General features: G+C 39.9%; 1 protein-coding gene across 2 annotated transcripts in view; it reads right to left on the reverse strand.

Annotated features, from left to right (window-relative positions):
• LOC148149149 (uncharacterized) overlaps positions 1–25,065 on the reverse strand; it is a 61,486-nt gene that overhangs the window by 19,904 nt on the left and 16,517 nt on the right. Inside the window, exon 1 of one of the 2 annotated variants that reach the window (XM_087990275.1) lies at positions 4,215–4,280. The exons of the other annotated variant lie outside the window; for it this stretch is intronic. Within the exon in view, the coding sequence (XP_087846401.1) occupies positions 4,215–4,265 (51 nt within the window). The 5' untranslated portion in view covers positions 4,266–4,280. Of the gene's footprint in view, positions 1–4,214; positions 4,281–25,065 lie in introns of those variants that run through there. 2 annotated transcript variants of the gene reach the window in all.

Below are 25,065 nucleotides of genomic sequence, written 5' to 3' on the forward strand. Positions count from 1 at the left end.
ATGTTCTTTGATAACAGAATACAAGTTTATTATACAGAAGAAAGAAACAAAAGGAACCACACAATATTAGTAAGAGCTTAACACAAACATTGAAACAAAATTTCAATTAGTTTCCAAATTTTCTTTATTAAACAGACTCAAATCAAGAGGAATTATAGTCTGATCTTAATTATTTAATTTTGTATTTAACTAACTCCTTCTAACTCCTCTCTTGAACTGAAGAGACAATTTAATGACTCATCCCCAAGCCTAATGGCAAAGCTTTTCACACTTCAGAAGGTCTAAACTTTTTCAATTTGAATTTCATGAATATTTCTATAAAGTCTCCTGGCTTGGAAAACGTCACAAACTGGAAAGAAATAGTGCTGTAACAGTAAACATAAACAGAAATTGCTGGAAAAGCTCAGCAGGTCTGGCAGTATTTGTGGAAAGTATGTGTGGATTTCTTGCCACAGAGCTGCCAGACCTGCTGAGCTTTTTCAGCAATTTCTGTTTTTGTTTCTGATTTACAACACTCGCGGGTCTTTCGGTTTTGTTCTGCTGGAACGGTAACTGGGTTTCCGAACTGAAAAACTGATAGTGGGAGAGAAACTAAAACTTGAATCTGACTTCAACTCTTGATTGTTCTCAATTAAAACGTTGTTGTTTTCTGAACCAAACTGATAACAAAACTAACGGCTAAATGCAATATACTGCCTGTCATAAATCCAAACGACATCCTTTTCCATTAACAAAAGCTTATTTGTAATCACTTGTCTTTTGGAATTGATGCATTTAGTTCACTTTGCCAGAATGACTTTCTGACCTTTCTTAAAGGTTCTATGTTCTATCTTCTAACGTCACAACATTAATCCCCATGCATACACCTCTCTTTTTAAAACAATCCAAATTTCAAACATGATATATTTTCTGCAATTTCATCACAACAAACATAGGCTTACTTATTACAGTATCTGTGGAGAGCGGCGAAACAATGTGAGGTTATAAAGCCAATCAATTTCTCTATCTCTACTACACTATCTCTGTCTTCATCTCTCTCTCTCTCTCTCACACACACTCGCACTCTCTCTCTCTCATTCCCTCATACTCTCTTTCTCATTCTCTCAGTTCTAGCTTCTTTTTATGCCATTCTCTTTTTATTCTTTCATGGGATGTTTGAGTCACTGGCTAAACCAGTATTTGTTGCTCATCCTAATTTACAATTGAACTGAGAGGCAGAGGACAGGTAAGAGTTAACAACACATTGGTGAGGATCTGGAGTCTCATGTAAGCTTGTTCAGGTTAGGATGGCAGGTTTCTTTTCCTACAGGACATTAGTGAACCAGAAGACAGTTGATAATAATTTCATGGTCACCAGTAATGAATGTAGAGCTGGGATTTTTACCAGCATTTCTTAATCAGCTTGGAGAGCAGCAGCAGGCATTTCACCATAATCTAATCACTGGAAGCAGAAATCCAAACCACAGCCAATCAGAGACTAGAATCTCTTGCACTGAGCATTATCACCATGAAAGCCATGGCTGCTGCCAAAAGACATCCAATGTCCCAAGGACCAAGGTGCCTTGTTAGGGACCAGGTTTAGTGTTTAAAGGAATCAGGTAGAAGAAGCAAGGGAATTGTTTAACAGTGGACTCCCTACTATACTCTGTATTTCATTCATGTACAAATTAGTGTCAATCAAACCCCTTTGTCCTGACAGTAGATTACAACTCAGGAACACCAGTTGACATGTCAAACTTTAAGCACCAAACTTCAATTTTTTTTAAAGAAAGAATATAAAGCCAAATGTCAATTGCAGACATAAATTCAGTGGCTGCCTTGAGAAGAAGATGAATTAGGTATGTCACATGTGATTTGATTTGATTTGTTATCGTCATGTACCTGGATACAGTGAAAAGTATTGTTTTGCGTGCAATACAGGCAGATCATACCATACAAAGTACAGAACAGAGTGACAAATACAATGTTACAGCTGCAGCGAAGGCACACAAAGAGCGAGATCAAAATTAAATTTTAAAATTTGAGAAGTCCATTCAGAAGTCTAATAGCAGCAGGGAAGAAGCTGTTCTTGAATCTGTTGGTCCGTGGGCTTAAGCTTTTGTGTCTTTGGCCTGATAGAAGCGGTTGGAAGAGATTATAACCATGGTTGGAGGGGTCTTTGATTATGTTAGCTCACTTCTTGAGGCAGTAAAAAGGATAGATGAAGTCAACAGGTAGAAGGTTGGCTTGCATGATGGACTGAGTTGTGTTCACAACTCTCTGTAGTTTCTTATGGTCCTGGGTAGAACAGTTGCTGTACCAAGCCATGATGCATGCTGACAGAATGTTTTCAATGGTGCATCTGAGAAAGTGATGAGTCATTATGGATATGCCGCATTTTTGTAGCCTCCTGAGGATGTAGAGGCATTGTTGTGCTTTCTTGAACATTGCATCCATATGGGTGGACCAGGACAGATTGTTGGTGATCATCACTCCTAGGAACATGATGTTCTCGACCATCTCCACCTCAGTACCTTTGATGTAGACATGCCCCCCCACCTTACTTCCTGAAGTCAATGATCTGCTCTTAGATTTTGTTGATGCTGAGGGAGAGATTGTTAGTTTTACACCATATCACCATGTATTTCCTCTATTCAGTGCTGAGGTGTCAAAGAAGCTTCGAAGGAAGTAAATACCCTACAATTAAATTTGTAATATCCTGTGAAAGAAAGGCTGTTGAACACACAGAAGCAGGTCCAAGCTGGTATTCTCTCTTCAACTTCTCTCCTATAAGACCCTGTGTTTGATTTTACCTTTTGTACTAAGGGGTGATTATGGAGATTGTTGCAAGTATTTGGAACAGCATCATTAAATTGGGATGGTCTGTGGGTTTTCAGATAGGATAAGTTATTCGGTATTCTGTTTTCTGTATTTTGTGTTTCAATCAGTCATCTTGTAAATAAATTCTGTTTTGTTTAAAACTAAGTGGTTTGACCAGCTGATTCTCTCCTGGAATCTCCACTTTACACCTGCTTAAAACAACTAGCAAAGTTAGGGTCTGAGCTACCTTCTTGAAATGTTTTGAGGGGTTTGGCCAGATCCATAACGCTGTATATCAAAAGATAACTTGATTAGCTCATGTCTGGAAGCCCTCTGATCCAGGGTTCGATTGGGTATGGGCCATTAACCTTAATGGCCCATACCCAAATATTGAACAACATTAAACTAAGTCATTACAATCTCTGTTCATACAACATGTTGCTAAAGTCTACTTCATAGCAACTAGATTAAAATCATTATTTGACATAAATTGCATCTTCATCACGAAATCAGAGATATCAAGGATACAATAGAAGGGTGAAGAGAGTTGGTGGAGAGGTAGAAGTTTGTGACAGAAGTTTGTGACCCTATATCCCTTGCTTATGTCATCAAGAATTAGTATACAATGAGAAAGCAGATAGTATCAACTATAAAGCTTCACAACTTCACAAACACTGTTGTATAGTTGAGGAGAAGCCGTTGCTAAATATAGCAATCAAGATTTTTTTTAGTGTTAGAGTTCATCCAGGTGAGGGAACGCTCACTGCATTGGACAATGGGGAAAGAAAGGAGGAGGAAGGTATGGTTGATTATTTCGAAAGATGGAGAGAATATGTGGAGGAGATGGAAGAAAAACTGCTTCAGCCACAAAGGATCGCTACTTGTGATGCTGTTTCAGGTAAGTTTGATGCTTTGACAGGAATGGAAACCTGCCTCATAAGATCTAAACACGGAGTTGCAGTAAAGATGGGAATTGATTTGGAAGACAGTAACAAGTTTAAAGAGCTCCAGTGTTCTAACTAATACACTTCTTCAGAATATTTTTTAAACCAGGGTGAGCACATTGTAAAGGATATTCCTCTTTACCTGGACTTTGCATGTCATTGAATAAGTTACCTGTCTACATTCAGTGATTCATGGAATTTGGAAAGATAAATCAGGACTGAATTGCAGTTTGAGTGTTTCAGCATTTTGCTTGCTGTAAGGGGCACAAACATTTTTCCCCTGTGTCCGCAGGAGTTTTGTTTACTGGTGCACATTAATTTCAGTGACTTGAATGTTACACCATTTACGTGCCTATTGCTTTTCAGTTGCCATCAGCAGGACAGCCATGAAGAAGATGGTACCTGTAGAAAGTTTCTGAAAAGCTTCACCCTGCCCTGAAAGCAAATTGAATCGATTCACAGAATACATACCGAACCATAAACTTTACACAATTCATCTTTGACCACCCAAAAGGGCTGCATTCTCAAGCCATCCGTACATGTTGATAACTCAGCCTCAGGTCACAGATCTCTGGTGTTCTCTCTGCAAATCTGACGTGTTTGTTCTGGAGCCAAGCCAATCCATCACAATTTGCCTTAAGCATATGTGATCAAAATATCACGTTACCGCTGTATTTGCAAAGATGCTGTGGTAGCCTTTAATAGTTGAAGTTGCATACCATGCATAATTTTAAACAAAAACTCTCTTTCAAGAGCCTGGAAGGGTTTAACCGATACCACAACTACTGTATATATCTATAAAGTTTCTGCACTGACATTTCAGTAAATTGTATCACATAACATGGAATATTTATTGACTTGGTTTCCATAGCAACGTCAGCTAAGTTATTTGAAGATGGTAGCTTTTAATTGTAGAGTACATCAGGTTCAGTAAATTTTAATTATCCTGATTAATATACTTACTGATGTCAAGTGATTCAGTTTAAAAATAGTAGCATTTCATATTTGGGAACTGGGGATAAATCCTTTCCATTCTAGAGTTATATTTCCTCTGAAGGAAGTGCTATATTATAAACAAGACAGTGTCTATGCTTCTGGGGCAAAATGCTGCTAATGGAAAAGGAAACTGTAGTCATCAGAACTGCCATGCTGTTCCATCCTGGGGTGTGCTGAAATCTTATGCAAATCATTCACAATATTGGCTTCTAGGGATTTTACCCATTGATTGTAACTGCACTAATCTTATAGGAGAAAGTGAGGACTGCAGATGCTGGAGATCTTAGTTGAGAGTGTGGTGCTGGAAAAGCACAGCAGGTCAGGCAGTATCCGAGGAGCAGGAGAATCGATGCTTCAGGCAAGAACCCTTTATCAGGAATGATGATGATCAAGAGCTCTTGCCTGAAACGTCGATTCTCCTGCTCTTCAAATGCTGCCTGACCTGCTGTGCTATTCCAGCACCATCCTCTGCACTAAGCTTATGCAGATCCAGCTGTCCCAGTATTAATGTCAACCTTCAAACCTGTTCAATAGAATAAGTGTAAGAATTCTGGAGCATAATCGACTGAATTATTATACCAATATAAATAAAGTGCCAGACAGAGGTGAAACTGTTTTCTCTAGCCAGTTGAAAGCTCAGGAGAAATGTAAAGATTGTGTGAAAGAGAGGATTTCTGTTTCTTTATATTTGTTATTTTCTGGCTAGGTTTACAGCTGCTGTGATGTATTGATTATGTTACTGAATGTGTAATATAGATACATTACCTAATGATTTTGAGTTGTGACTTCTAATCCTACCAATGGAGTAAAAACCTGGTATGAATAATGCCAAACATGAAACTATGAGACTATCATAAAATGGCAATCCTATAGATCGCTAATATCCTTAAAAAAAGGAATCTATTCCTTTCATAGTCTGGCCTACATATGGTAAATTGTGTTTAATTAGCCCGTTCGATTTTTTTGATGAAGTAACAGAAAGGTTTAATTAGAGTAATATTGTTGATGTGATGTACATGAATTTCTAAAAGGCATTTGACAAAGGGACTTATGAACAAAATCGGAGTGCATAGAATTAAAGGGATAGTGACAATCGGGATATGAAATTTGCTAAATTCGGAAAAATAGAGAGTAGTCATGATGTCTTTTATCAGACTGAAGGAAGGGATGTGGTGAAGTTTTCCAGGAATTGATCGGACTCTTGCTCTCCCTAATATATATTGACAACTTACACCTTGGTGTATAGAGCACAGTTTCAAAATTTGCAGGTGAATGAAACTTGGGAGTATTCTGAACCATGAGGAGGATGTGGGATGGTGGTGTGTTATAGTTTACTTGTTATAGATGGTAATGGTAGAGGCTTGAACTTACTTTCAATCATATGGCTGAGAAGGATAGTGCAGAACATCGAAAGATTATAGACTAAGTGGTGGAATAGGGAGCAAGAGGCAGATAAAATTTAAGAATGTTGGGAGACAATACAAGCATACAAACCTACAGTCATTTCCCACCTTCCACACACAACTCTGCACACCCTCCATTTCAGATAATAATCCAACTCCGTCCTGACTGCCTCAATTGATCCTACCTCCACTACACTTTCACCGAGTGCATTCCAGACCATAACCATTCAATGTGTGAAAAAAGCTTCTCCTCAGATAAGAGTTGCTTCTTTGGCAATCACAATAAATCTGTACAGTCTCATTCCTGATCCCTGCATTAGTGGAAACAGTTTATCCTATCAACTCTATCCAGACACCTCATGATATTGAACAGCCTTATCAAATCTCGTCTCAACCTTTTCATGCCTAGAATCCAACTCTTCTCTTCACTCTCTCCAATATATTTACGTCCTTCCAAAAATTTGATACTTCTAACAGGACTTGATAGTCTAGTTGATGCTAAATCAGAGTTAAATAAGTTTGTCATAACTTCTTGTTTGACAGAGATTTAACATAAGTATTATAACCTACAATATAAGAACAAATTGCTACAGATGCTGGACTATGTACTGAAATCAAAAAATACTGATGAAGAGCCATCTAGACTCAACATTAGCTTGTTCTCTTTCCACAGATGCTGTCTAACCCACTATGATTTCCATCATATTTGTTTTCAGTATTGTAACCTAAACGCCTATTAATAAAGCCAAGATACTGTGTGCTATATTAACCTTTTTCTCTACATGTCCCGTCACTTGCAATGAATTATGCATAAATTCAAATCAATCCTTCTGTTCCTGCACCCCCAGCAGAATTGTATGTTCTTGTATGACCAGGGACAGTCAGCATGACAGTACAGCTCTGCATTTCTGAAGGAGGTTGTAATCAGAATTTCCTGTCAGAAATGCAGAGCTCTTTTGTGGCATAAAAAAAGAAGGAGGAGCATGACAAAATGTGAGGAACTGGCACCCCTTAGAATATCTGGCCCATTATTTTCTTCCAAATAAAAGAATGGTGGCTGAACAGGAGATAATCTAGGGGATAGACAGGAGAAACCCAAACCATTGAAATGTGCTCATTTAGAGTATTGAAATTAGTGGTTGCTGGCATGGGCTGCACAAATTATTGGACAATAAATTTTAACTTCACGGGTTTTATTTATTCTTTTCATATCAACAGACATCTTTAATTTGGCAATGAGTCTTCTGCCCCTGCAACAGGTGAGAAGCAGTCAATGCCTGCAATTCACTTTCTGCTCAGTACCCTTAAGTATGGAACTCAAAGTATGTTATTTTTATGTTACAAATTTCTATTCCTAATCTCCTGAAGGTATTGAATCTGTCAAGAATGGAGTCCAATAGATACCAGTCACCAGTCCGAACTCTTTACTCTGTGAGATTAGTCTGAGTTATAATCGAAGGTACGTCTGTTCAATACTGTGCTGATTTGATAAGTAACATTTCTGAAAGAGTTAATGTTGAATTCTCATTAGCTTTACCCAATCTGATGAAGTCACACAGTCTTTGGGTTGAGAAGCATTTGGCCTTATATGAAGTCGCAGTGGAGACTTAGGTGACATATCTGGTTCAGGATGCTTGTAAGTCTCTAAATAGTTAATGTTAATTGTACCTATTGCTATCATGCAATAAACTATACCATGTTAATAAGAAATGTGCCTCTTCATGTTAAGACTCCTTAAAGGTCTACTCTATGGAAAGGAAAATTGGTGGCAGTGTACCACAAGTTACCAGTAGTTGTAACCTGAAGATAGAACATGTTGGCTGTACTTGTCTCTCAATATAATTCAAAGTCTATAATAATATATTTTCAAATAGAAGTTACTGGGTATTGATCAAGGGCAGGACAATAGCTGATTTTCCTGTCCATCTTCAAGGGTCGTTTTGGTCAATTCAGATCTAACTGCCACCTAATGAGGCAGCAAACCCCTAGCATTTCCTGAATAGCACAACTGTAAAACTGTTCGAAGAGCTTATTTACAGGTGTTGCAGGTAAATGTAAACACATCAACAATACCTAGTTTATTTTTTTTTTGTCTTTCAAGTGGAATAGAGTATTGTAAGAATTTGTCCTTAGCAGCACATTGAATGGTTCAATTTAAAGCATTTTTAAAAAGAACATTCCCTCTGTGGAAATAACTAGAGTCTCGAGTTTAGTCCTCAGGGCGAGTAAAATAATAGGCATCGCATCATTTTATTTGAAAAGTAATTTGACACTCCTGTATGTTCTTGCTCTCTGACAGTATATGACTTTACTGAGAAACATGGAACAGGACAATAATTCATTGCTGTCACAGGGGGCTGAGAGACATTGTGTCCTTTGGGCTAACAGCCTACTTATGCCCCATTACTGCCCATTAAAACTTTACACACGTAGCAAATGTTTGCAGTAGACCTTGGAACAAGCTTTTGAATTGTGCTGATGGCAAACTTATAAAACCAAATTTCTTTAGACACACTCACTCTTGTATGTTTTTGGGCAAATTGGACTCCAAAACATAAGTACAGATTGTTGCATTGTCCCACATAGTTAGAAACAACAACCTGCAATCACCAAGGGTGAAAACTGAAAGAACTGCAGATGCTGTAAGTTTACAGGCCCCACACCCCCAGGTCTCCAGTCCAACTAAAGAAAGCAAGAAGGCTTTGGAGGTCTGTTGCTTTGGAAAGACAGCAATGATGATGATGGATATTGCTACTGTGAGACGGAGACCATGAAAGTGCCTCCATTTTGAGATGTCCTCCATTTCTTAAAAATAAACTCTGACCACAGGTGCCAAGCCACCCTGTGCATGGGAATCTCCTCTGCGCACATAGAAACTTAGAAGATAGGAGTAGGAAGAGGCCATTCAGCTTGCTCTGCCATTCATCACAATCATGGCTGATCATCCAACTTGAAAGCTTAATCCTGCTTTCTCTCCACAATCTTTGAACTATTCACCCCAAGTGCTATATCAAGCCACCTTTTGAATACATTCAAATGTTTTACCATCATCTACTTCGTTTGGTAGGTAATTCCACAGGCTCACCACTCTTTGGGTGAAGAAATGTCTCCTCATCTCTGTCCTAAATGGTCTGCCCTGAATCCTCAGACTGTGACACCTGGTTCTGGATCCCCAGCATCGGGAACACCCTCTCACCAACTACCCTGTTTAGTCCTGTTAGAATTTTATAAGTCCCTATGAGATCTCCCACCTCATTCATCCAAATTTCAGCAAAAACAAATCTAACCTCGTCAATCTCTCCTCATGCATCATTCCCACCATCCCTGAAATCAGCCTGGTAAACCTTCACTGCATTCCCTGAAGAGCAAGAGCATCCTTCCTCAGAAAAGGAGACCAAAACTGCACACAGTATTCTAGGTGTGGCCTCACCAAGGCAGTTGTTGTCTACTGTTAAATGCTATTGCAGTGGTGAATGGAATATGAGGAGAGGGAAGCTGGATGATGAATAGGGATGGGTGTCAGAATAGGAGTGGCCTCGTCTATTCTTCAGAAACTATCTGCAGGAACCTGCTGGGTTCAGACCTCAATGGACCCCCTTATGCCACTGGGAAGATGTCTCAAATATGTGCAGAAATGGGCACTAATTCATTTTCTTCGCTAACACCATTGCTGTTTAGGTTGTTTCTGCTAAGATTTCTCAGATCTAGGAGTCTGTCAGGCCACTGACCTAATGCAAATGTAACTGTATTTCCTCCCATTCCTGCCTTCACGACCTCTCCCACAGGTCCAGAAAAATTCTAACTAAAATTACTGCTGGTGCTTATGTATGTATATTAGGCTCACATTTTTGGGATTTAACTTTTTGACATTGTGGGGCTGTTGGGGTTAATAGCAAACCTAAAGGTTCTTGAATTACAAAACAATACCTACTTAGAAAAATTATTCTGTATTTGGTTTAAAAACCATCTGGTTCAGTTTTCTATCAATCTTGTAAAGGTTTACGGGAAAAAATGAATGGACGGTCTGCAAGGACAAAGCAGCATGAAATACCTCCTGGTAATTCAGAACAGAAGTTTTAAATGAAACCGGAAAAAAATAAGAAAATTAGGAACTCCAGGAATTTATAGTGCTTCCAGATATTGCCTTGTCTGAAAAACCATACTCATACAAAAAAAAATCTAAGCTACCCCTATCATTGACTTTTTTCTCCTTGATCCTGTACGTCGCTTTTAATACATGTTGGCTCCAATGGTTGCTTTCAATCATTGCTCGCATTCAAACCTCCTGTGTGCCTTAATTGAGTGCCATCAACTTCTTGTCTTACAGTTCCAGTTCTTAGCTGTGATTCCCTGAGTAGTTTAAGATCTCAGCCATCTGATGGGGAAAGGGGGTAATGGCAAAAGCACAAATTAGAGTTGAGGTATTTCCAAGAAAAAAATGATAGTGAAATCTTCCAGACAATTGATTCACATTATTCAGAATCATGGAATTAATATGTTACAAAATTTGGCCCATCATGTACACACAAGCTTTTCAAATGAGCATCCTGGTGTAGTACCATCCATCGTCCTATCCCATATCCCTGTATATTATTTCTATTTAAATAATCATCTCATTATCTGTTAAGTGTCATACAGCCCACTAGTTGATTCTAGACCCAAGTCACTCACCCATGTGAAAATGCCTCTTATTCTATCACCTTGACTCTGCAAATCATTTTCAATCTGTGCCTTCTCATTCATGATCCACTTCAACCCAGAAACAGGTTTTTCCTATCTACTCTGTCCAGACCCCCATGACTTTTTTTAAAAATCAAAAAATACAGTCTGTGTCATTAACTTAATCTGACACCTGTGATGACATGCATCTTTACCCCTGGGTCTCTCTGCTCCTGCAGGCGCTTTAGTATTGTAGCCTTTTTAAATATTGTTTCTATAAGTTCTTCCTATCAAACTGCATCACCTTACCTTTCCCAAAATTGAACTTCACTATCACTAGCTTGTGCACCATCAGTTGTAATGGAAGCCAGTTTTATGATGGGAATGTTTTTCTCAAGCAGGTATCTTCTAAACTCATTGCAGATATCCTGAGGCCTTGTTCCCTCTTTAAGGGGCAAAATGGTGAGAAAATACTTTTTAGTTGTAATGTCCTTAACTCCATGTGCACAAAAACAATCTGCTGGTCTATCTCAGTCATATCAATGGATTCTACAAAGAGCAGTGAGAAGCATTCATGATGCTTCCGGTCCTGCTGCAGTTGCTGAAAGACATCTTCAGACAATAACTGCAGTTGTCTCTCTTCTATAGAAGCAGTAAGTGACATGCTCTGGATTGCCATCCTTGTTTCTTCTTTATTCTTAAGTCTTTGAATAAAGAGTCAGTGGCCATAGTCATTGCTTCTTTAATTACGTCACCATCTGTGAATGATTAGATTAGATTCCCTACAGTGTGGAAACAGGCCCTTCAGCCCAACAAGTCCACACTGACCCTCCGAAGAGTAACCCACCCAGACCCATTTCCCTCTGACGAATGCATCTAATACTATGGGCAAGTTAGCCTGGCCAATTCACCTGGCCTGCACATCTTTACACTGGGGGAGGAAACCTGAGCCCCCGAAGGAAACCCACGCAGACACGAGGAGAATGTGCAAACTCCACACAGACAGTCACTTGAGGCTAGAATCGAACCTGGGAGCCTGGTGCTGTGAGGCAGCAGTGCTAACCACTGAGCCATCGTGCCACCCCCATGATTCCCTTGTTTTGTCAGAAGATGGCAAATTTAAATGACAGTTCAGTGCAGGCCTTACTATCACTGCTAGTTTAGAAAAATATGACTGCTGAGCTTTCATAATGGAGTCCAGCTCATCAGCTTCCATTGCCTGAAGTGTGCTGTCCAAGAGAAAATTATCCTTGAATTTATCATGCATTGTTGCGTAATGTTGTACCAAATTCCCCTTTTAACTTCTTGATATATTTTGGTGTTTTCTAAGGCATTAACAGAATTTCATTTTCTGATTCCTTGTGGAAATTATACATTTATGGTTTCTTTTTAGGTCTTCCAAGTTCATCACTCATTGAAATGTAATGCAGCAGCTGGTAAAGTCTCTTAAGATCATGCACTTTTTTTGAGCCATAAAGCTTCCAGAAGTGTAAATCAAGCAGCAACATGACAATCAACACAAGTGTGGCAAGAAAACATGGGCAGCTTGTGAGATTAACTGTCAGAAACTGTTGTACTTAGACATCAATGGACCTGGGTTGCAGACCTCAGTTCTACACTATCCCCCTCAGAACTTACAATGCTTCTAAGCTTTGCATCATTAAAATACTGTGAAATTGTCCCTTTCACACCACCATCTAAATACTGAATATAAATTAGGAAAGGCAAGGTTCTAAACCTGTGAAATTCAGAATCCATTACAACTGTGTCTCTATAGATTACCATATGGGTAGCTTATGAGTACAAACAGTGTGGCCTTTGAACTATATTACACCCCTTCGATAGTTCTTTCAAGCTATCTGTCTTTGAAACAAAGTCAAGTAGAAGGTGGGCACTGATATTGATCTCCAACATCATGTGTCTTAAAACCTCCCAAAGCAGCAGGTCCCTGATCAATTGTACTTCATCTACAATGTCCGAATTATATGATTGAGCTTCTGGAACATGGTTGATTACCAAGTTCAATGCCAATTATCTCAACATCAATAGGCTTAATTGCATTTACAGCTGGTGTACAAAATGTGCTGTGTCACATTCAAGTTTTACAATCTAATTTGGGGTGGCATGATGGTTCAGTGGTTAGCACTACTGCCTTACAGACCAGGGACCTGGGTTTGATTCCAGCCTCTGGTCACTGTCTGAGTGGAGTTTGCACATTTTCTCTGTGCCTGTGTATGTTTCCCCCCCCAGTCCAAAGATGCGCAGGTTAAGTGAATTGACTATACTAAATTGCCCATAGTGTTCAGGGATGTGTATGTTAGGTGCATTAGTTGGGGGCAAATATAGGGTAGAGGGAATGGCTCTGGGTGGGATACTCTTCAGAGTGTCAGTGTGGACTTATTGGGCTGAGGGGCCTGTTTCCACACTATAGGGATTTGATTCTATTCTAATGCTATCTGTATAGGAGTAATCTGATTTATGAAAGGTTTTCTATAGAAACAGATGCAAGAATATGTTTTGTCTGCCTGATATGCTATGTTGTGAGAGAAAAGAATCTAAATTGCACTTCAGTGGAATTCATAGATAAGATGCCTTTCAGTTGGGTTTGTGGCTTACCTATTTACAACACACTAGAATCAGGAAAAGAAATTCTGTGCAATTAAAATCAGTAACAAATTTGATCTTGATTGTCCAGGTGTACAGCCACAACATGTCCTCCCAATTCCTACACTCAGTGCTCTGACCAATAAAGGCAAGCATACCAAATACCTTCTTCACTATCGTATCTACCTGTTACTCCACTTTCAGGGTACTATGATCTTACACTCCAAGGTCTCTTTGACTGTTAGTGTTTGCTTTGGCACTGGATCCTAGCCTTATAAAACTCATGTGTGAGATATTCATGATTGTCTTTAAATTTGTTCATCGTCTGGTCACTTTTTATTGTACTCCACCTATCTGTTCCCCTTGTGCATTCCGCTCCTTCTCACTACACCATTGGTAACCATGATTTCAGGTCTTCATATTTCATTTCCTATCCAAATCTCTTTTTCCTCTCTTTTAGGTTTCTCCATAAAACCCATTTCTTTGATTAGGTTATTGGCCGCCTTGTCCTTATATCTCTGTTTTGGCTCAGTCTCTTTTCCAAGTATACCTTTATAAAGAGTGAGGGATGTTTTTCTACATTAAAAATGTTCAATAAATTAAGTTGTTGATCCACAGGCAGCAAGCCTGAGTTTTTGGTTTGCATTATGATATGCTCACTTGTTCTGTTTGATTATGTGAGCCTTTTGCCTATTAATAATCACTGCGTGTGATTGATTAAGCTGGGTACAGATTCAAATAAAAGTTGTAAAGTTGGAGCTTCAGCATGAGTACAGACATTTTGTAGCCAGTGATATTTTAAAAGTAGTGGAAGTAATTTCCCATTCACATAACACCTGGATTTTATCATACCTGCGTTTCTCCAAGATATAAAATACACAACAAATGTGAACATAATATTCTGCATGTTCACATGGTATAAGATCAAAAACTATCAGAGCCCTCATATATAAGTAATAACTCAAGAAGATATGAAATGGGAGCTGCAGAAGGCCCCTTGACTCTTTCAACCTGCTCTGTTATAAGTTGTTAGTTGAGTTATGATTCTCATGGATTTCCTGAGATTTGGTGCTCCATTGTAAATGGAGTTCTGTTTAGTGCTTTTGGGTGGGAATAAATGAGCAGTAAATTTGCTGTTCACATCAAGGCCAGATAAATAGGAATCTGGAAAACAGCAAATGTGCTTATCATCCCAACATTCAGCTACATTAGCTGAAAACCTCTACAGATGTTGGTATCCCATCACCAAGTCACTCCTTATTTACACATGGCAAGTCTTTGACACTGATCCAGCTCCCTCAGAGCCAGCTGTCAAAGTGAACAGAACCTCTGACACTCCTGTCTATATCTGTCAGCCAGGGCTCCCTGGTGGGGCTGTTAATCTGGTCCAATCAGGGAACTCATTTTATGAGGTCACCTGGCTGACCTGATTCCAATCACTGCAGTAGCCATTTTACGTCATGTGGCAATGAAAATAGCAGTTGGCCAAAGGTTATGATTTAGATTTTGAAGGTTTCTTTCAGAACATACTGGACTTTGCTTGATGAATTTGTACTAGCAAGGAAATCTTACACTCCCACTCTCATTTTGAAATGTTGCAAATTGTTGCCAGATGCAATGCCACACACTTTTCCACAGCAGCTTCCTCACTGGATGTTAGTGCTAGTTTCCAAATGTCAAAAATGACTCTAGTTTCCATGTGGGAATTATGTAGTGGATTGTTTTCAATATAAATGAGGTGAATTCTTTGTCAGAATTTACCGTTGAAAAAGAAACCAGAGGTTAGGAAGAGGAAGGCATTAGAGATATCCAATGAAAAATACAGTTGACTCCTGCTCTTAATAAATAGAGACACATGGGAACAGCAATAAGCCATTTAACCCTGGAACTTTATCTGCCATCCAGCGAGCTCGATGATTTGTGACCTAACTCATTTTTTCTGTAATACCTGTGGTTAACAGAAGACTGTCAATCTGAGGTTTAAAATTAACAATTGATCTAAATCCATTGCCGTTTGCAGTAGAGAATTCCAAACTTCCATCACCCTTTCCTTGAAGGAGTGATTCCTAATTTGACTCTGGAAAGGTCTATTTTGTCAACGACTCCTATTGCTAGATTCCTAAATTAATGGAAACTCGTTTTCACCATGTTTCCCTTTACAGCTTGGTAGCTTCGATCAAATCTGATCTTAAGCTTCTTAATTCCAAGGAATACATATCAAGATGTTTCAATGTCAGGATTGTTAGTAATGGTTTACAGTTCAGTGCATGGATAAAAACCTCAGATCAGCCAATAATTTATTGAATGGCAGAAAAGGCTTAAATGAACTATTCTTTCCTTCACTCCAAATTTACTAAGAACAGGAGCCAATTGTTAAAGTAAATACTTTATGTTGGATATTTCTGTTTGCTTCCTCTCTCTAATTTCTAGGAAACTTCTTTCACTGCATTTTCTGACAAAATATCACGCCCCCCCATTTAAAAGGAAATTGTCTAATTCCCATATTTTGCATAGATATAACTGAGAGAAACAGAAAATCATTATTTTTTGCCAAGAATTACAAATTCAGTCTGTTCTGATATAATGCGATATTTCCATTCCCATGCAATCATGATTTATGAGAAAATCACGTAATAGCAGCACCATTTAAATCAATGGGACCAGAATCACATTATAGCTGGGACAGGGAAGGAGAGTTCGTGTTCTACAAATAGTGGTCTAAATTCTTCAATCGTATTGTAGCCAATTTGCATTGAAGAAACATGTGTTATAGCTGAACCAACTGTACGGTTAAAGAGTTAGTCATCTTTTCCATCCACAGTCAAAATGAACACTCTTTTCATTTGATATGTACCCCATGTTTATTTTATCATTCAGAGAATTCAGACAGCAGGTCCATTTGGCTAGATAGTTAATATGTGGTTCAAACTAGTGTCAGCAGTGTAGGTTGGATTCCCACTGTGAGTGATTTGGTGATGGGATAAAAACAAACATCCAGTTGAGTAAAACAACATTTCTGGATATTTAAAAACATAGGTTGATTACCATTCCAATTGAGATCGATTTGGGGCCTGTCTCCTCAACCTGTCCATAGAGTAGAGGCAATGACAAAAAATCACTGATAAAAACTTCTAAAAGAAACAGTTCAGAATGAAGCATCATCTAACAATGAACCAACAATTTGTATTTGGGCAGAACTCACTTCTTGAAAATATGAAGGACAATTAATCATATTATAATATCCACATAAACTCTGGCTAGCTAAAAGATAGAAACTTGAGCAGTGAGAACTTATCAACAAGATTTTTTTATAGAATTGCTGATATCCCAAATAATTAGATATACAAATAGAGTCAGAGTCAGAGATCTACAGTCCAGAAAAAGGCCCTTCAACCTATTGAGTCTGCATTGATCATAAACAATAGAGTCATAGAGTCATAGAGATGTACAGCATGGAAACAGACCCTTCGGTCCAACCTGTCCATGCCGACCAGATATCCCAACCCAATCTAGTCCCACCTGCCAGCACCCAGCCCATATCCCTCCAAATCATTCCTATTCATATACCCATCCAAATGCCTCTTAAATGTTGTAATTGTACCAGCCTCCACCACATGCTCTGGCAGCTCATTTCATACACGTACCACTCTCTGCGTGAAAAAGTTGCCCCTTTGGTCTCTTTTATATCTTTCCCCTCTCACCCTAAACCTATGCCCTCTAGTTCTGGACTCCCCGATCCCAGGGAAAAGACTTTGTCTATTTATCCTATCCATGCCCCTCATAATTTTGTAAACCTCTCAGGTTTACAGGTCACCCCTCAGCCTCTGACGCTCCAGGGAAAACAGCCCCAGCCTGTTAAGCCTCTCCCTATAGCTCAAATCCTCCAACCTTGGCAATATCCTTGTAAATCTTTTCTGAACCCTTTCAAGTTTCACAACATTTTTCCGATAGGAAGGAGACCAGAATTGCACGCAATATTCCAACAGTGGCCTAACCAATGTCCTGTACAGCCGCAACATGACCTCCCAACTCCTGTACACAATGCTCTGACCAATAAAGGAAAGCATACCAATAGCCTTCTTCACTATCCTATCTAACGTAACTATTCTAATCCCACTTTCCAGCACTTGGCCCATAGCCTTGTGCACCTTGGCATTGCAAGTGCACATCTAAATGCCTCTTAAATGTTATTATGATTTCTGCCTTTACCACAATTACAGGCAGTGATTTCCTGATTCCTAGCATTATCCCAACTATTCCCCACCCCCCAAGCCAGGTGAAAATATTTTTCCTCAAATCACCTCTAAATTTCCTGTCCCTTTACTTTAAATTTCTGCCCCTACTAATTGATTCCTCCCCAAGAGAAAAAGATTCTTCCTGTCTCCCCTGTATAATTGTCTTTACATCTCTCTCATGTTGCCTCCTCAGTCTCTTCTGCTTCCAAGGAAAACAATTCCAATCTATCGAATCTCTCTTCATTACTGAAACTCTCCAGCCCACGCATCATTCTGGTAAATTTCCTCTGTACTGTCTCCAGTGCAATCACATCCCTCCTACAATGTAGATTCCAGAACTGTACACAATATTCTAGCTGCAAACTTACCAAAGTTTTATACAGTTGTTGTACAATCACCCTGCTCTTAAACTCTATGTCTTGGCTAAAAAAGGCAAATATTCCAGATGATTTATTAACCACTTTATTCATCTGTTCTGATACATGAAGGGACCCATGGACACACAGGTTACTCCGAACTCCAGTGCTTCCCAGGGTTCTATCATCTATTATGTAGCCCCTTGCTTTGTTGGTCCTATCAAATGGATCACATCACACTTATCTGGATTGAATCCATTTGTCACTGATCAGCCCAAAAGTACATACTTTTCTTTTCCAAATAATTGACTGATTTAGATGATATTATCATAATAGACAATAGACAATAGGTGCAGGAGTAGGCCATTCTGCCCTTCGAGCCTGCACCACCATTCAATATGATCATGGCTGATCATCCTTAATCAGTATCCTGTTCCTGCCTAATCTCCATAACCCTTGATTCCACAATCCTTGAGAGCTCTATCCAACTCTTTCTTAAATGAATCCAGAGACTGGGCCTCCACTGCCCTCTGGGGCAGAGCATTCCACACAGCCACCACTCTCTGGGTGAAGAAGTTTCTCCTCATCTCTGTCCTAAATGGTCTACCCCGTATTTTTAAGCTGTGTCCTCTGGTTCGGGACTCACCCATCAGCGGAAACATGTTTCCTGCCTCCAGAGTGTCCAATCCTTTAATAATCTTATATGTCTCAATCAGATCCCCTCTCAGTCTTCTAAACTCAAGGGTATACAAGCCCAGTCGCTCCAGTCTTTCAGTGTAAGGTAATCCCATCATTCCAGGAATTGACCTCGTGAACCTACGCTGCACTCCCTCAATAGCCAGAACGTCTTTCCTCAAATTTGGAGACCAGAACTGCACACAGTACTCCAGGTATGGTTCCACCAGGGCCCTGTACAGCTGCAGAAGAACCTCTTTGCTTCTATACTCAATCCCTCTTGTTATGAAGGCCAGCATGCAATTAGCCTTCTTCACTACCTGCTGTACCTGCATGCTTACCTTCATTGACTGGTGTACAAGAACACCCAGATCTCTCTGTACTGCCCCTTTATCTAAATTGATTCCATTTAGGTAGTAATCTGCCTTCCTGTTTTTGCCACCAAAGTGGATAACCATACATTTATCCACATCAAACTGCATCTGCCATGCATCTGACCACTCACCTAACCTGTCCAGGTCACCCTGTAATCTCCTAAAATCCTCATCACATTTCAGGCTGCCACCCACCTTAGTATCATCAGCAAATATGCTAGTGTTATTACTAATACCATCTTCTATATCATTAACATATATTGTAAAAAGCTGCGGTCCCAGTACTGATCCCTGCGGTACCCCACTGGTCACTGCCTGCCATTCCGAAATGGAGCCGTTTATCACTACTCTTTGTTTCCTATCAGTCAACCAACTTTCAATCCAAGTTAGTACTTTGCCCCCAATACCATGCGCTCTAATTTTGCTCACTAACCTCCTATGTGGGACTTTATCAAAGGCTTTCTGAAAGTCCAGGTACACTACATCTACTGGATCTCCCTCATCCATCTTCAGAGTTACATCCTCAAAATATTCCAGAAGATTAGTCAAGCATGATTTCCCCTTCATAAATCCATGCTGCCTCTGACCTATCCTGTTACTACAATCCAGATGTGTCGTAATTTCATCCTTTATAATAGACTCCAGCATCTTTCCCACCATTGCAGTCAAACTAACTGGTCTATAATTTCCTGTTTTCTCTCTCCCACCTCTCTTAAAAGGTGATACAACATTAGCCACCCTCCAATCCGCAGGAACTGATCCCGAATCTATCGAACTCTGGAAAATAATCACCAACGCATCCACGATTTCTCGAGCCACCTCCTTCAGTACCCTAGGATGTAGACCATCAGGCCCCAGGGACTTATCAACCTTCAGACCTAACAGTCTCTCCAACACCAATTCCTGGCAAATATAAATTCCCTTCAGTTCAGGTCCTTCAGCCACTGTTACCTCAGGGACATTGCTTGTGTCTTCCCCAGTGAACACAGATCTGAAGTACCAATTCAATTCTTCTGCCATTTCTTTGTTCCCCATAATATATTCCCCTGTTTCTGTCTTCAAGGGCCCAATTTTAGTCTTAACCATTTTTTTGCCTTTCACATACCTAAAAAACTTTTACTATCCTCCTTTATATTATTGGCCAGTTTACCTTCATACCTCATTTTTTCTCTCATTTTTATCCTTCTTAATAATCCTCTGTTGTTCTTTAAAAGCTTCCCAGTCCTCCGTTTTCCCACTTATCTTTGCTATGTTATACTTTTTCTCTTTTAACTTTATATGTTTCTTAACTTCCCTCGTCAGCCACGGCCACCCATGCCTCCTCCTAGGATCTTTCTTCCTTTTTGGAATGAACTGATCCTGCATCTTCTGCATTATACCCAGAAATATCCGCCATTGTTCCTCCACTGTCATCCCTGCTAAGGTATTGCACCATTGAACTTTGGCCAGCTTCTCCCTCATAGCTCCATAGTTCCCTTTATTCCACAGAAATATTGTCACTTCCGATTGTACCCTCTCCCTCTCAAATTGCAGATTGAAGCTTATTGTATTATGATCACTACTTCCCAATGGCTCCTTCACTTCCAGGTTCCTGACCAATTCTGGTTCGTTGCACAATGCAGATCCAGAATTGCCTTCTCCCTGGTCGGCTCCATCACCAGCTGTTCTAAGAATCCGTCTTGGAGGCACTCCACAAAGTCTCTGTTTTGAGGTCCAATACCATCCTGATTCTCCCAGTCTACCTGCATGTTGAAATCCACCATAACAACTGTAATAACATCTTTGCGACAGGCCAATTTCAGCTCCTGATTTAACTTACATCCGACATCCAGACTACTGTTTGGGGGCTTGTAGATAACTCCCAAGAGGGTCTTTTTACCCTTAGTATTTCTCAACTCTATCAACACTGACTCTACATCCCCTAATTCTAGGTCTCCCCGCGCAAGGGACTGAATATCATCCCTTACCAACATGGTCACCCCACCCCCTCTGCCCGTCAGTCTGTCCTTACGATAGCACGTGTAGCCTTGAATATTCATTTCCCAGGCCCTGTCCACTTGAAGCCACGTCTCAGTTATCCCCACAATATCGTATCTGCCAATTTCCAAAAGAGCCTCAAGCTCATCCATCTTATTTCTAATGCTTCGTGCATTCATGTATAGTATTTTTAATTTGTTACTGCCCTCACCCTTCCCATCAACTCCTATTTCACTCAACCTTACAGCATGATCCCTTTCTGAGTTTTCTGCCTCATTGATACAGTTGTCTTTCTTGACTTCCCTTGTTCTAACTTTCCCTCCAATTTCCTTCTTAAAATCCAGTTTGTCCCCTCCCCCCCGCTACTTAGTTTAAACGTAGCTGTGTTGCAGTAGCAAACCTGCCTGCCAGAATGCTGGTCCCCAACCTATTAAGGTGAAAACCGTCTCTCTTATAGAATTTATGCTTACCACAAGACACACCCCAGTGATCCAAGAATTTAAATCCTTGCTTCCTGCACCAGTTCCCCAGCCACACGTTCAAGTCCATTATCTCCCTGTTTCTGGCCTCACCAGCCCGAGGAACTGGAAGCAAACCGGAGATAACCACCTTGGACATCCTGCTTTTCAGCCTTCTTCCTAGATCTCCGAAGTCTCGCTGTAGTATGTTCCTCCTCTTCTTCCCGACATCATTTGTGCCGACATAATATTTACCGATCATCTAGAAATCTGTTACAATTGCTTCCATCTGTCCGAAATCACTTGCATGAGTTGTAACCTTGTACTGATGAGATCTGGATGGAGGTTTAAATGCTGAATGAGGGATAACAGAGTTATATCATGAAAAAACTGGTCCATGACTCAATTCCTTGTTTTGAATATAACGTTTGCACTAGAGGTTGTTATACTTAAAAATATGGACCTTTTGCCATTCTTGCCTTCCCTTGGAATCATCAAACGAGTCAGTGTTGGGTGAGTGATTTCAAAAACACATGACGCACCAGACCCCTAACCACTGTCTTCACAGCTCCTAACTGATGATTTGTGAATCTCCTGACTGTTGGTGCTGGCCCTCCAGGACTGACCATTGCCCACTCCCTAGACTGTAGTCAGATATCTTCTTTGACTGGAAGCAACCCTGACTGTGGCTAAGCCCCTGCACGCTGTGCAGACTGTGCATGTGACTGACAGTACCAGGAGGCCCTCAGAAACAGCATTTTCCCCCATCCTTTCATTAGACTGAGTCCCTACTTGCTTGCAGCCATGGTTATTTGGATAAATAAACGTGGTATGCTTGCCACACAGGCAATTGGCACATGGTGTAAGTGGTAGATTAACATCTCAGTATGCCGTAACATACAGACCAGATCCTTACTGACGAGCATGACAGGCAGCCTCTCTGTGTATCTGCAAAATAACAGGTCAATATGACAGCATTGGTGGCCTTTAGCCCTGGCTGAAGCACTAATGTGCTAACAGCTATTTCACAGCATAGCATGGCTCTGCAATGCATGGATGTAGTGAGCCGGCAGGTAGAAGCTAAGTGAGTGAATGCTAAGAGAGCAAGCTCACAGCCCTGAGATGCCATCTGCTCCAATATGTGAGCTGAGTGCCTGTCCTTTTACACTAAGTGCCCTTGCTGCAGCCTTATACTGCTCATTGCCATTGTGTCCTGCAATGCAGATCTGTACTTTCTAAGCAGTCTACAAGTAGATCAAAGAAATGTCATGAGGATCACAAGGATGTCAGATGCCAATGTCTGCGGATGACATGTAGCTGTTACTCATTGATCATGCCCTGAGATACTGTTTGGTCCTGAACAACATGGAGGTTCCTGGGAGCCAGTGGCAAGCTAAGGTAGCCAGATACCTGCTCTTACTTCGGTGTCAAGAGTTGTTGATATCCAGCTTGTTTGGCTTATGTGGTAAGACAGCAAACTGAATATTAATGAGGGGCTTATGGTATTAATAAGTTTTACAAGATATAATTTCCTCAATTGGCAATTAACCATTGCCTAGTGGAAAGCTTGAGCTTGCCAGTCAGAAAATGTATAAAAGATTTCTCCAAACATTAAGATATGGGTATTTCAGTTTTTTAACACAATTCTGCCACAAATCTTGCCATAGCCCATGACATCTCATGGATTCCACCCCATGAGATGGATGGAAAAGGAGAGTATTTCTTGTGCCTATCTCTCGAAAACAGATTAATTGATAACTTAACGTATTATTGTTCATAAGATTTTCGTATATATATTAATGTTATTTTTTCCAACCAGTGCAGCAGTAATGGGAGAAGCTCATTTGGATTGTTCCCACAATGTAGCAATTGAGGAACAGCCCTAGGCCTGAATACAAGATCAAGAACTCAACAGTGGTTGTGTTTCCATCAGCTAGCCTTGCCCAATAATAGTTGACTGCTAATGATTTAGGAAATTGTAATAATAAAAGATGTATTAGTTGAAATTACAACTGGTTACACATTTGAAACAATGACTAAGTGGGTCATTTAATTTAGATACCTGAACCTTCTAAAATATGAACTGCCCCCTTTTTAAGATCCACAAAATAAAGAAAGCTGACTTAAGCACATTTGGTGATGCACTCCTGATTCTGTGGGTTCTCCAAGTTATTGAGGCTGTGCTCCATGCAAATACTGGTATAATTAGAGGCAAAAACTAATCTAAATGAATGCCAGTTGGTCCCACAAAGAATTCCACATGCTTTCAATTCACGGATCACTCATATATACAGATGGTGAGAGGCCAAATGTTATTTGATTATAGCCTTCATTGCTTGAGGTTAATGGGAAAGAACATCTCTTCAGGCAGAAATTTAAAATTCTACAACAGGATGAAGGCATCGATAGCTAAGCAGCATTTATTGCCCAGAGGGCAGTTAAGAGTCAACCAATTTATTGTGGGTCTGGAGTCATATGTAGGCTAGATCAGGTAAGGATGGAAGCTTCATTCCCTAAAGGGCATTAATGAACCAGATGGGGCTTTCTGGCAATTGGCAATGGATTTACAGTAGTCATTAGATTCTTAATTCCAGATATTTATTGAATTCAAATTCCACCTTTTGCCATGGTGGGATTTGAACACTAGTCCACAGAACATTACCTCAGTCAATGGTCCAGTGATAATACCAAAAGGCCATCATCTCCTCATGATTCTGTGGGATCTCCAAGTTATTGAGGCTGTACTCCATGCAAATACTGGTATAATTAGAGGCACCCTATAATTAACCCTTATATTCCCTTGATGAACATAGTTATGAGTATTCAAACCTTTTTACCGGAGGAGAGAATGAAACAAACTTGGAGGAGAGTTTAGGGAGATGGTTTATCGTGCAGAAAAGATGCCAGGGATATCCTTACTGTCTATGATGATCCTTGGGGAGTGCAAGGTTTTGGCAGAAGACGTCAAGATCCAGTAGAACTTGATGAATATCAGGAAGGGAAATTTTGCTGTCACAGCAGAATTAACCAGGGAATGGGAACGTGTGAAAACTTTACCATGGGCAAGGCACTGAATGAGAGGTGAGAGGATGGTTGAGTCATTTGTAGTTGTATTGTGGCAAGTGGAGTGGCTTTTGTGAAGTAGCAATTCTGTGTTTTTGGAGAGAATTTTCTACCAACATCACTGGAGAAGAGTGGGAGTCCTACCAGAAAACTTCAACATTCAGTTTGCTTTCATTGTTCTTAGAAATTATGAAGTTGCCAATTGTTTTTATTTTAAATGAGTGATATCAAAGAGTGATATCAAATGAGTGATATTTGGCGATATCAAAGAGCTAGTAGGTATCTTAAGCACTGAATAAGCTCTCAATGGCATCAAAACACTGAAACTCATAAAGATATTGCAAAAATTCAATTCAGGCATCAATAGGTCTCTGTTGAAACTAAATTCTCTAGGCATTGTTAAAACTCACAACGGCATCAAATTCTATGACTCTAATTGATATTGAATACATTCAGCAGCCACACACATGGAAAAAAGGGAAAAAAAATGCAGACCGAGGAAACAACTGGCAAGTAGCATCT

This window comes from Chiloscyllium plagiosum, unplaced genomic scaffold, assembly GCF_037043375.1.
Source record: "Chiloscyllium plagiosum isolate Xiang-an unplaced genomic scaffold, Cpla_swu_hap1 HiC_scaffold_9, whole genome shotgun sequence".
Classification (NCBI taxonomy): Eukaryota; Metazoa; Chordata; class Chondrichthyes; order Orectolobiformes; family Hemiscylliidae; genus Chiloscyllium; species Chiloscyllium plagiosum.